This window comes from Aptenodytes forsteri, unplaced genomic scaffold (genome assembly GCF_000699145.1).
Source record: "Aptenodytes forsteri isolate BGI_AS27 unplaced genomic scaffold, ASM69914v1 Scaffold342, whole genome shotgun sequence".
In the NCBI taxonomy this organism is placed as follows: domain Eukaryota; kingdom Metazoa; phylum Chordata; class Aves; order Sphenisciformes; family Spheniscidae; genus Aptenodytes; species Aptenodytes forsteri.
Window position 1 is genome coordinate 970,607 of NW_008795853.1, and position 14,444 is coordinate 985,050.

Below are 14,444 nucleotides of genomic sequence, written 5' to 3' on the forward strand. Positions count from 1 at the left end.
GGAAGTGGTGGAGTCACCATCCCTGGAGGTATTTAAAAGACATGTAGATGTGGTGCTTAGGGCCATGGTTTAGTGGTGGCCTTGGCAGTTATTAGGTTAACGGTTGGACTCAATGTTCTTAAAGGTCTTTTCCAACCTAAACGATTCTATGATTCTATGATTCTATAATTCTATGATATTTACTGGCACTTACTGACATCATTATCCAGACTACTAAGGTTAAATTAACACTACTTTGCCCTTGCTAGAACTGACGGCTTCATTATATGGGTTAGATATGGATATTTTTCATATCCTTTACACAGAGAGTCTGATTAGTTGCAATATAGTAGCCAGGTTGTCTTTGCAACCAACTTCAGAGCTTGATGAAGTAGTAAGTTGATCAATCTCAGTCAAATTCTTCCTTTGCAAGGGTGTGCCATGAGTTGTTAAAATACAGAGAACTTGTAAAGAGACTTTCCACATAGGAGAGGCTGCATTGGAAAAATTCAAATGAATGCTTGCCAGTTAAAGCTGAACAGAACCAGAGGGATAATTAAAACTTCAGCATATTGTGGTAAAGGAATATGCAGTCATTGGGCTGAGAAACTAAGTATCTTAACTAACATGGCTAACAATAAGTCATTATAGTAATGCATTATTTTGAAATCTGTATATGACCAAACCATACCAATGTAAAGTAGTCCTACCTTAAGATATTATATAGTTTTCAGGGCTGAAAAATTCGTCTCAAAATACTTGATCAAGAGCAGAGGGAGGTATGTAATGATTTTCACTGTTTTTCAAAGTTTTCATCTACAGAAACAGCTGCCTTTCTGAGCACGAGTGAATGAATGCTGTTGCCCATTCTTCTTTTTTCTAATTAAACGCTTCCCACTTCACTTCTGCTCTGCCAGCTCAGATGAAAGTTTGGAAATCAACAAAAAGAAGCAAACAGCAAGAAAGTAAAGAAAAATGGAAAGGCGGGGGAGGAGATAAACAGTGATGGAAAATGTAGGAATCAAAGGCACAAAACAAAGATGTACCCCAATTTATATCAGGGTGACGTGAGACCTATCAATAAATACCACTAAAGCCAATGGTGTTTCCTAGGGTGTATCAATATGGACAGAGTGGAAAGGTACCTTCTCCTGCCCTTTCTTAGCATACTATTTCAGCAAGATCTGTATCTGTTCAAAGCACTTCTATTATTTCATAAGCTACCATACAGTATTTTCATGCCTTAGCCAAGGTTTATAAAGTTTGGTACTAATCAGAAATTAAATATGTCAAACATACAGATATCAGAAATTCCCTGAGCTGCATAATGCTAGAAGCGGAGAGAATGCGTTCTTGAACTTTTCCCTGTAGCTCTACTACTGACCAGCGTCAGGGAAAAGATACTGTTCTGACTACCTGTGGCCATCCTCATGTGTAATAAAGCATTGCTTGTACTTTAAAAATGAAGAGAAATATCACTGAGTTTCAAATGTTACAAGCAAATCTTCCCTAAAACATTTGTTATGTGTATTTATTTAATTGTGCATGAAATACAAATCCTCCCATGTTGTGCTTTCATTGAGGATGAATTATTGAAGAACAGAAATTATGCGTATTACAAATCCTCAAGTAGAGCTTGCACAAGACGTAAATGCTCCATCGATTTTAATTTTGGCTTGTTTCAGGGATGGAATCTGATCGAAGTGGTTTGCAGGCTGGATCAAGCAGCACAAAAACTTAAGTGTTGGCTCATCTTGAAAAGGGTAAATGCTAGGTTACACATCATCTAAAGGCCAAGCAGATAGACTAATTCATCTAATTCTTTACAGTTTTGACTTGAATTAATGTTAATTAACTCTCGTTAATCCAAATAAACTAAAATAGAAACCTGTTGACCAGCCTGTTGTGCTTTTGTTTTTTCCATTTTCATAGCTCTGAGACACTGCTTCTGATTCATTCACATTAAAACATGAAGTAACAGCAAGGTTTATGGTTGGTTTGTTCCTAATACTTAAAAATCAAGTTGTCTTTATGCAATTTTAAATGTGACCAGCAGTATAGCATCTAGTTAATTCACCTATGCAAAATGACATAGTAAATTTGAGCATCTGCCTGTGTGTATTTAAGCAGCATAAGTAATTTTCTGAACTAAAACCTTTTCATGGTTCTCCCTCACTGTGTCTATTTATTAATCAAGGAAATTTTAATTTAGTTACTATGTTGTTTTAATCCTCATGGAAGAACTTTGTACTTTATAATTCATACATACTTACTTGCAAGTGTAATATGTCAGAGCAAAGTCCACCAGAGTAAGCACACAGAGTGAAATAATGAAGATGCAATTTTGCTGCATTTGAGATAGCGTGTTGGAGCTGATTTATTCACCTGGACTTAAGTAGCAGGCAAAGTACAACTGTAGAGAATGAGCTCATGCATTTGTGTGCATTTTTCCTTGCCAAGCTGCACTTGAAAGAGGTAAGATGCCTGCCTAGCGCTGTTTTTCTCAGTTGCTTTCTTAATAATTTATAATACCAGGTTCTATTCTGGAATTAAATGGATCTGTAAATCATTTCAATGTGTAAATATGAGGGAAGAAAAAAGACTGACTCACTCAAAAATCTAAAAGAAAAACAAAACAGCTAAAAAAATAACTCCAGATCCAAGTACAGATTTCCTGAATTTAGTGATGCTTGTGGGTTAGGTTTTGATTTTAAGTAATTTATAATATAATAATTAATAATAGCAACAATAATAGAAGCTTTCAGGGAAAAGGATACATGATGGTGGGAAATGCAGGCACAGCAGAACTTAAATGCTTTAAGGGAAACCCCGTGCCAAATTTCATGGAAGGTAATTTTCCAGTTTATTATCATCCCAAAGTCAAATGACCAGCTTTGCATAAAATAGCAAATTGTATGTTAATAGTAAATCAGAATTATTACTGAATAGTCTTAGGTAGAGTAGAAAATTCTGTTTTGCTGGTTTTCTGTATGGTAGGTATAAAAATTAACTCTCAAACCTGAACTTTATTAAAATTATTTATCTTGGACAGTTTTTAAAAAATCACTGAATATTTTTTCACTCTGGAAAGCTGTTTGCTGAATCTGCTGCTAAGTCGTCAGATTTATAAAGAATGTGGCTCTGTTGCAACATAAACCACTACGGAGAAGGGTACTGGCCTCTGCAGACTCTGTGCTGACGCTGGCAGGAAATAAGCTCTGGCCGAAGAGCTGCTTGCCAGATCTATCTTCGGCCTTCGCCAAGGCCACTGTGGGGAGCTCAGTCCTTAAAAAAAAAAAAAAAAATAAATGAAAAGAGTTTGGCTAGAGTCTAAGTAAATGTGTCCTTTGAGAGTATGGGAAACATCTGGTACCCTGATTCAGTCTAAGCTGTCATTGATACAGAAATTCCTCTTCAGTCAAGCTGGGATTTGCCTAAGTGAGGACCCCAGCATTTAGTCCAATAATAGCCTAAGCCTTCTTGCTATGTTGTGTGTATACTAGATGTGTAACCCCAAAAGGAGAACAAAATGAGGCTCAAAACTGTTTTGATTCAATATATTGAACCCTTGTGAGTTTTGAAGAGGCTGAAAAGTTCTTTTTGCTTTGTTTATTGAACTTTTTTTTTTTTTTTGGTCTAATTTAAACCTGTGACCTATTATTTAGAGCTGTAGATGGAAATTCATAAAAAGCGTAGTCCAGATGTGCTGAAGTGAGTTCTCCAGTGCACGGAAATATACCCAGCACTTGGAATGCCATGTCTTTAAGTACTGTTTGAACTACAGACAGTCAGCAGAGCCAGTGTTACTGTTTCTGCCAGTTCGACCATTGGTGCCTCTATTTCACTACAGTTTGGACTTGGGGAATAAGCAAAATTCAATTCTGATAAATATAAGATGTGCTTTTTCTTTTGTCATTACATTACTTCATACGGCTTTTTGTCACACACAAAATTACATTATGGTTCATTGCCCAGCATGGCACAAGGTGACAGAGGTGAGAGACGTTCTAAGTGTCGCAGCTTGTCTAAGTGCTCCATGTCAGAGGAATGACCGGTCAGAAATAGGGTGTGAGACATCAGGAAAAGGAGAGGCCCTTGAAAGATGGGAGAAGCCAATTTTAGCGGAGGCTTACTATATTGAAGCTAGGTATTGCAATACCTTTCTCCTTCAGGACTTCCATACTAAAAGTCATAAATCTTTCCATTTTCAATTCCAGTCTGTGTTACGGTTCTGTATTGCTGCAGGAGGGCTGACTCGGAAGGAAGATGCTGTTGATGAGCTCAGCGGGATTTATTTTGCTGCTCTCTCATTGCACTGTGTCAGTGAGCACCAAAGAGGCAGTGGTTTTGGCTAATGCCCACCTTCTCCCCCAAAGAGGCTATGACAGACTGGGTAACATCAATGAAAAAGGTACTTATGAAGAGAGTGAGTGATTTGGATGCATGCCGTGTTTTACTTTATTGCTTTGCTGTAACATTTTTCAGCCAACGTATTTGAAAGTTAGCCCTGCAAAAATACTTTGCAATATGAACGTGGCCTGCCCCGAAATCCAGAATCTTTAACACCCTTGCTCAGCTGCCATCTAATTCAAGAGAAATTAACATTTTTTTTGTAAAAAAATACTTTGTGGCATTTGAAGACTTACGCTTAGGACAATCATATCTAGATTACATCTGACACCTCAGTACCTAAATCCCGTTGGTACCTATAACTGAGGCATCCCTCTGCCTATCTAGCTTGGAAGGTCCAGCTTGGTAGGTTTTCTAATACTTCTACCAGAGTAGATCCCACATAAAATGTACACACAGAGAGTAGTGGGATTGATTCATTTTCCTCCTCTGACTGATGGCACTTGAGGGTTTATAAAATTCACTTTCCAAGTGAATCCTGTAACAATCAGCCTAAATGATTTTCTCATTATCCGTCTATAGAAGTTGTTCTATTTTGCATTAATAACATCCACTGAGAAGGGCAAATACAAGTGTCACTATATATATCGTTGGCTTTGACATCACTATATAAATCATTTAAATAATCATTCTATAAAATCATGGGATCAGGTTTGGAGTGAGGCTATGTCTACCAGGCGAATGTTCTAACAGCTGGGGTACAGAGTCACGTACACAGTTCTGCTCTTTCAGGATATTTAATAATGTCATGCAGATAGTATTGAGATTTAAAGTATTCTATTCATGGCTGTAGATTCTATTAGGCAATGAAAGGCATAAAAGTAAGGCCTTGGAAAGCCTATATACTCCTGTAAATCTGTCCTGAGTGGCTTAGAAGTACCAATAAACTTCTGAATATCAACTATAAAAGACTATATTTAACACAATACTGATACTATGAATGATACTATTTAACAGGTTTAGTCCATATGGACTTCTACAAAGCCTATGATACAATACTTCATACAATGCTAAATCAGAGAAGGTAGGATTACATTATAAATTCAGTAGAGATTGAAAAGAAAATGACAATGACTTGGGTAGAAAAGTAAACCATAAAGTCAAGGGGAGACTGGAAATAATTGCTTGTAAGTGATCTTTTCAGTATTTTTATTAAGTACACTGACGCAAAAATAGGAATATGCTGATAAAATTTAATGATAACATGAAGTAGAGAAATGCCAATACAAAGAATCAGAATATTACACAGAAAAAAAAAAATAATCAGATGTTCTTAAGTAGTACCATTGGGATGAAAAATAAAGTACAAAATTCTAGGTTTTACTGCAAGATGAGGACCTTACCAATTACAAAGATCCAAAGACCAAACTCTAGATTAAAGGAAACACAGCAATACAAATGCAATCCTAGAGTATATCAACAGAGATGTTTTTAATAAGACTTGGGAAGAATCAGTGGCACTATATAAGGCCATCTGCAATACCGTGTGCAAATTTTACCCACGTTCTAGCTGATTAATTTGCAGTGAAGAGGTGCAGAAAAGCTACTAAGACAATTAAGGAACAGAAGATTTATCTTACACTAAATAATGAAAGAACTTACTTATCCTAACAGAATTTACCCTAACAAAACAAAGGCTGACTGAAAATATAGTTGTCCTCGTGGTACATGGGGGCTTATTACCCAGGAAGAAGCACTATTTAACTAAAGGACAACATGACATAAGAAAGAAAAAGATGGACAGTGGATGTTAATGAAATTAGATTGGGAACCAGATGAGTGTTTCTAACAGAGTAGTGACAGTTATTGAAGCCTACAATGCTTTCCAGTTGGAAGAGAAGACATTTAATAATTCTGTGAAGAAGACTGCATGATATAATTCCCTACAGGACCAGTAGTAGAGAAAATAGTCACTCATGGTCCCTTTCTCTTTCCAGAAAGTTGGAGCCTTTTTTTTTTTTCTTTTTTTACACTAACCAAACTGTTCAGTGTACTTTTGATCTGTTGGTCATGAGACCATACAATGAGTGACTCTTTTCAGACTCTGCTCTGTTCAGGAAAAGAAAAACAATGTGTTCAATAAAAGGATCAGCAGGGGCTCTCTGGTCAGTGATTTGGGCAGAGAATAGTTTTTTTCTGAGCTTTTATTTTAAATTTTTATCTTTGGAAATATTTTTCCTTAATTGTTTTTTAGCAAATTTGGGGGAAAAAAAGTAGGACATCTTACCATACTTTTCCTGAATTATCCCAGTTTCCCAGAAGAAAAAAAAAAGTTCTAAATACAATATCTAAATGCCTATCAGTCATTGTCAGGACAGAACATAGGATTTCATAGGTCTGAAGAACTGTCATTTTACATCACAGGTTGTCTGTAGGAATTTTTGTCATAGAGATATTAAAATTGTCAAATTTTTATTAAATATAAATTACAAATATTCTATAGTATAATGACATAATGACATGCCTTTCAACTCTATGGAGAAGTGAGTGATTTCAATTCATAAACATGTTTGAGTAACGGAACAGACATTGGATAACATCCTTCTCTACAAAGCAGAGCATTGTGTCTTGGTCTCAGAGATGCTTGATACTATACTGTAAGCAAGAAGTTACCTTATAAGCAAGTTACATTTAAAAAACACAGTATATATATTTCAGCCCAATAGAGAGGGGTCATCCCAAGCCTTATATGCCATTTTTATCACCCTCTGAGTCTACTGGATAAGCAATAAAGTGGAAAAGCCCTTTCACCTATTTTCCTGATATTGGTGTTCAGCACTGCACAGCACTGTAGTTCTACCTGCAAATCAGAGGTAAGATTTAGCCTGGAGTTTGAGTGACAAGAACTGTTCCTAAGAAAATCCTCAGATGTTTATAAGTTTTGTATTAGCAAGAAATGTGCTTTATTATCTCCCTTTTATCAATGAACACACGGCATACTTATTGGAATTTAATGCAAGGATGTTACAGATGCCTGAAGTATAAATTGGTTAAAGAGAAATTAGATTTGTTGAGGATAAGGCTAGCTCTAGCAATTAAACACAATGGTCCAACACGTAGCACAGGGAATTGCAAACTTGCTGACCGCTCAAACTGGAAGAACACAGGAGGAAAAGGAATGGTCTGTACATAACTTTTGGCTTTTCAACCATATTTCTGTCATAAATGCAAAATCACACTTCCGTTGTATGACAGGGTAACAAACCCTTTGTTGAATTTCTGACCATTTCCTGCATGTTCTGCCCTGAAATCTTCTCCCTTTAGCTGAGTAGGTGCCCACCAACTGGGATGAAGTCAGAGTCAGCTTCCAGTCAGAAGGCAATCATTCACTCACTCTAAAGGACAGAGTTCAATATCTAAAATTTACTATTTGAACAGAAATTTACTTTAAAACTTTTTTTTTTCCTACTCAGAGTATCCAAGGGATTGTTTTGAGATTTTTCAGCGCTCCAAAGGAAATTCCAGAGACGGTCTTTACATTATCCAACCAAAGGAGGACCCAATTGTTGTCTCTTGTAACATGCAGGATGGTGGCTGGACAGTAATCCAGCACATTACAGCCAATAGTACTGTCGACTTTGATAGGACCTGGCAGGATTACAAACACGGATTTGGCTCCGTTCATGACAACCACTGGTTAGGAAATGAATATATGCATCAGCTAACTAGCAGCTCCGTGCAATATATACTTGGAGTTAAACTTGTAAACCTAAACGCTGAAATCAAATGGGGACAGTACGAACCATTCCTTATTGAAGATGAAGAGTCTCAATACCGAATCAGGGTTGGTCTATACAAAGGCAACGCCACTGATGCTCTGACCCTGGACACAGAAGCTTATGTCCATGACAACCAGAAGTTCACCACCAAGGACAGAGACAATGACAATTACTTTCAGAATTGTGCTAAATTGGAACACAATGGCGTTCCCGGGGGAGGCTGGTGGTATGATGCGTGTGCTGGAGCAAATCTAAACCGTAGGAACGTGATATACTGGCAAAAGGACTGCAACAAGCAACGCATGTGCAAGTTTGCATGGATGATGATCAAACCCGTTGACCACACCCTGTCATATCCAACCGCGTCCTGTCCATGTCAGAAAGTTGAACTGTAGATAAGTCATGTGTACTTTGAAAGGAACATGGATTCTTTGTCCAGTGACTGAAGTGAACTCTCACTGACGGAATAATCACACTACGTAATCATGATTGAAAATTTAATTTGGGCCTCTGCAAGGGCTTTATGATAGCATGTCATCCAGGACTGGACCAGGACATAGACATCTACCAACCACACAAGTGAGGAGTCACTGTCAGAAACTGAGGCTTCTAACAGAAGATTTAAATAATTAATTTTATAGTATTTTATCCATAAGAGGAGTCAGGTATGAAATCCAGGATGTGAAGTCTTGTATGAGATATACATGAATATACATGCATTTCAGAAGGTTTTGCTCCAGTATGAATGTTCACGGTTGATCTCCTATAATTGCACATCTTCACATATCATGCAGGAAGGAAATTTCCAGTGAGGTACCTACATTTACAAAATGCATATTGGAGAGTATTGTGTACCATAGGGCAGCATCAGACCTTTCCTTTCTACCTTTAGTGAAAACTATTTTAATATATAAAATTTGAATTAGCCTCATCTCCCATGGCTTCTTTTCTCCTTCATTGACTCTTCCTTTTATCTCTACTTTGCAATGATCCCATGCACAATGAAGTATTCAGCATAGGCTTTTCTTTTCTTCCTTCTTTTAGAGCACCCAGAGCTAATGGGACCATCAGCTTTCCCATTTAAAGCTACTAATCCAAAGCTTACAACTCCTCTGAATTTTTCCCCAAGAAACTCAGTGAACACATTTTTCAAAAGATCAAATTGATTTCGCAATTGTTTACTTATTGCTCCTTTTTCCCCCCTGAATATTACTCCACCTTGTTTACCATGTTTTGACTGTTGCTTCTCCCTGTTCCATGATGTGCTTCAGCTTTCTCTTTTTTAAATACCACTGTAAGAAAAGAAGAGAGCGTTGGCTTTATTTCACGTTTGCTAGCTTCAATTGTTTTGGCACTCAACCTTGACATTATTTAAACAGCGCCTTTTTTCTGATTATAAAATAAAGAAAGAATCTTTAAATTTCATTATAAATTCATCTGTTTTAAAATAATAAATAAAAGGATTTCAGTTTTGATAACCTTGAAGACCTTGTTTTCTTTTACAGCTGTTTGGGTTACTTCACACATTTCTATTCCATGAAGAGTATTCATTGTTGTATTATACAAAATGTCAGGATAATAATTAGAATATCTTTTATGTTTTCTTAGATATTTCAATTACAGAAACTCAACCAACAGATACTGGCAAACTCCTGCTTTTTAATTTAAAAATGGAATCTCATAATTTCCATGAAAATTACTTCGGAGAAAATAAATTGTATTGTGTTTTGAGAAGACCAAGACTGCCAGGATTACTTAAGAAGAGAAATTAATTGGGAAGTGGAAAAGCCGAGAAAGCAATTTTTTTTTATAATGCACTGCAACATTTTCAGAAAGAGATACAGATATGTGATGTGGGTGAGGCCAATATAGCATACATGTCTATTTTGCAGCATCTGATTTTTTTTTTTTCCCCCTGAAATTGTGTTCAAAGACAGAAGTGTGATAGGGGAAGAAATGGATAGTAGCTGAATTGAGTTTATGTAAATTTAATGTGGGTTCTGCTGTAACTCTATCAGGATGCCTCCGAAATTGTAATGAGGATACAAGAAAGGATGGAGGATAATAATGAGGATGGAGGATAATAATGAGGATACACCACAAGAGTGCTGCCAGTCTCACATAGCTCTTATTCGAATTCCTGGCCATATAGCCAGATTCTCACACACCTTCCAAAAATGTGTTTTGAATAATCTTGACATGGAAGCGCACAACTGAAAGCCAGCAGACTGCATCTGATCCTCAAAGGCAAGCAACCTGCTCTGCAGCCCACCCTTGGCCTGTTTTGGAGGAAAGGACTGTGCAAATAAGCTGTATGAATGACTCGGGTACCAGCAGCCCAAATCCAGCTGCCCAGTTTCGGAGGCACTCTCTAGTATTAACTGGAGCCCTACAAACCTATGCTGACACTGAATTCCAGTATGGGAATGAGATTAAAATGTAATAATAACTCGTAACAACAAGTCTCCAAGCAAAAGCAAGACAGAAAGATTAATCCAGTTCAAAGAAAGACATTTAATGGAACTCAGGGACTGAGGTATGTTCCACACTTCTAAACAAAGTATGGATGGAAATGACTACTGGAGCTGGATTTGGGACTAAGTAGTGGATGAAAATAAGTAAGAATATTCCAATACACCCACCAGCACTTCTTTCTAGAGCTCTTAAAGAGAAGGACATAGAGGCTTAAATAGTGGACTAAATTCTACTTCGTAATTCCTTAGAAAAAGGCTGTCTTAACTGAACAGATTTTTTTTTCTCCATCACTGAACCTTAATCACCAGATACCCACAACAATGGTGAGAGCAGCTGGCCGTCAACACTGAATCAGCAAAATCACAGTCCGAAACACAGGGGTTTCTATTCTGTCTACTCCTATTTTCTTTTCCCTATCACATTTCTCCTATCCTCTCTCTCTCTCAGCCTTTCCTGATTATACTGCCTTCTGCACAGACTTGAAGAAAGGAGGTGGGTCCTCCTAAGAATATCTGATTTGGTCAAATAAACATCTTTCTAAAATGAGGAAGCATGACAAGGTCTAGAGCAATAGGTATATGCCTGACTTCCAGCTCCAAGCACCCCTGAATGGGAGGCATGTTCCACTTTAAACATGCAATCTCCTAACAACAGCAGAAAAATAGGTTTCTTCACCTCTTTGCTACTTTGTATTTCTCCCCATACTATTTTCTCAACTGCAGGAAAGGTAAGCACACCTCGCATACAATATCACATTAATCAACTCAGAATTTAGCAGAAGGAAAAATTCTTCCTAAAAAAAGGATCAACTGACAAAATAAGAGAGCCTGATGACCTCTTTCTAGCAAAACCACTGATTTATTATTATTTGTCTTTAAAAATCATTCAACTTTCATGAGAAAGTGTTTGCTTTTGTTTCTAATTTTCATATGTGTAACCTAAACAATAAATTTCCAGACTTCCACATAACCTTTTTTTATGTGTTAACCACAGGTTTAAAAGTATGATAGAGTGGTTTTAGGACCAAGCATTGAATACTGTGCATCAATAAATTATCAACATTACCTGCCTGGGCTCTTTTTTTCTCCTATAATTAACAAAACAAAGAGTCCTTTAGTCACTCTCACATCTTCTGCATTTCAGAAGTCACCAGGACCCAGGCAGAGTGGTGGGGTACAGAGCTGAATCCAGCCACGCTCCGCAGCTGGTATCCTCCACCGCACCCTCTCTCCACTCTTCCTCCTATAGCTACCTGATGAAGTGCACATCTAAGGAGACCTTACGTACGACATACAGTAAAAACAACTGTCTGACCTCCACTATGTCTAGATGGCTGCCTCACGTAAGGAGTAAAAGATATTCCAGTTTATATTTTGGCATTGTAATCCAGGAATTCAGTAAAAATCCCCAAACTTCAGAGGTCTACTGAAACGGGAGCCATCAGCGACCAGGGTTTGGAGAAGTACTTGTTGAGAAGAAAACTTCTGAAGGATTTTAAATGTCTAGTTGTTTGAGGAAGACTGACTTGCTTGCTATATCAGCAGGTACATGAAGAAACTAATGGCATTTAGTAGCTAATGGCATAAGTATTGAGTAGAAGGCAGTGGTTTTACTGAGTGTAATGAAAACTGAAGTTCCTAATCTGATACATAGCCCAGCAGTGCCTATTAAACCTGAAGAAATACATTTACCAAGATGGAAAAAACAATTGCAACACCATCCCTTTCTGAAACCACTAACAGTCATAGATTATCTCTAGTTTTACAACACAATGTTATCAATTTTTTGTTTTTTTTAAAACTAGGTATAGATATGGGGTAACTATTAATAAAATCATAAACAAGAAGTTTATTTGAATGATCAAAGTTGAAGGTTTTATGACACCCAGCTGTCAATTGTATGTGGAAGAAAACTTCTTAGTGGGTACAAAAGGCAGCAATGGAGATTTGGGATGACCATATAAGAAATAAATGGCCTCTTTCTGATCTGGTAGAAGGAACACCAAGTATTTAAGTGAAAAGACACAGTATCCACTTTTGGAGTTCAGGTTTGGAAGGGCATTTCAAAACAGAGAAGCCACTGACTACCCAGTGGCTGCAGGAGCATTTCAGGAGCTGAGGGAGCCCTTTGAGTCCCCAAGGCAAACACTGTGTGGGAGCCTTTCAGAGGGAAGTTCTGACCTATAATGGTCTGTAGCTCATAAAAGTAGTGAATGTGGGGTGTTTTTTGTTTGTTTGTTTGTTTGTTTGTTTTTTAAAAAAACCCCTTCTGTAATATCAAAAAGGAGTAAGCAGTATGGAGCTTTTTGGGCAGAGTCCTTTCCAACAGAGGGGCATGTAGATGTACAGGTCACAGCAAATGGTAACTCCAGCTTGATTGTTATGTACAACTGAGGAAACAGGTATTTGTTTCTCACTATGCCCAAATGATTCCTTCGTATTATTTCTATCTCTATAGAAAGCAAAGAAAATTAATTTCAGAGGAAAGTTACACCATTCCATTTGTTTGTTTGTTTGTTTTCCTAGAGCAAAGAATCCAGAGAAGGCAGAAGTACGTATGTAACAGAGTTACAGAGTAACTTTAAAAAAGAAACACCCAAAAATTCTCCTTCAGTATGAAGATTTTGGGAATCCCAAACTATGAAGGAGTGATTTGGAAACTCTGTTTCCTACCATAAGTAAAGAAGCATCTTACAAAATTCTATTCAAAATCCAGAATGTGAAAAAAGTCCACAGGTATACAATTCAGTTTCAAACTGTGTATCCAGTTTCATAACAACAGCATTCTACAAGAAAGCAGCATCTTCCAGATTGATAAGGGATTCTTTAATTGTTGTAATGACTTCTCATTTAAATTTAAAACACTTACCACATCCCAGTGACATTTTTATTCCTTCAGGTATGTGACTATCCTTCACTACATTTGCATTAAGATTTATCAGCTAAATTAGTTCAACATGTTCAGGTCATCTATCAAATATGACAAGGAGGCAATGTCACAGATTTCTGAGAAAAGCCCTATGTGGGAGATAAAATGATCAGAATACTTAGAGATGGGGACTTTTCATGAGACAGCTCTAAAACTGGAACAATATCTAAAGGGTGATTAGGAAGTATAATTAATGATTTTGCCTTGAAGTGTATCACTGTCTCTGGATCTAGACTCCTCAAGTCCATATATCCCAGTGCAAGTCTCACTATGGGTACAATAGGGATGAGAAACAAAAATCCACATATAAAAATAACTTTCAACAGTTAGTAGCAGTTACTAATTGACATGCATAGTTGAGCAGGATAAGCATGATTAGCAATTGAATGATATAATTAATGGCAAAATATGCTCTATCATATTTTACAGGTTCTTATAGTATTTTCGCTTCTTTTGATTTCATCCTTCCTCAATTCAAGAGGATTTTTCTATAAAGGAAACCCCTGCATTTATGTTCTAGCTTGACCTTCTGTCCTTTGCAAAGCTCTTCACTCTGTGCTAAGTAGCCACAGAAAGTGCACAACTGTAACTAGGTGTTCTATACCCATTTAAAAATTCTGGGAACTCTTCCAAGTATTTATCTACAAACATAAATTATATTTACAGAAAATGAATGTTGCTAGATAATTTATGGGGATCTGGAATATATAGGGAGGCTGGTATGTATGAAAAGGGAGAGACAAAAATGATACCCCCAGTTTGTGGGAAAATTAAATATTAAAAAATATTAAAGTGTGCTGGGTCTCTGAAAAGCTTAGTTAGGGATGTATATTTATGCATCTATATTGATAATACATACATACATATCTATATATATGTATGTGTATGTAATTATGTATAAATAAAACATACTTTAACAAAAAAAGGTTTTTT

General features: G+C 36.9%; 1 protein-coding gene across 1 annotated transcript; it reads left to right on the top strand.

The window, feature by feature from the left end:
* Window positions 1-2,759: 2,759 nt before the first annotated feature.
* LOC103902606 (fibrinogen-like protein 1-like protein) lies at window positions 2,760-8,503 on the top strand. Its single transcript, XM_009283683.1, has 2 exons — window positions 2,760-2,829; window positions 7,803-8,503. The coding sequence occupies exons 1-2, from the start codon at window positions 2,760-2,762 to the stop codon at window positions 8,501-8,503; spliced, it is 771 nt and encodes a 256-aa protein (XP_009281958.1).
* Window positions 8,504-14,444: the final 5,941 nt, after the last annotated feature.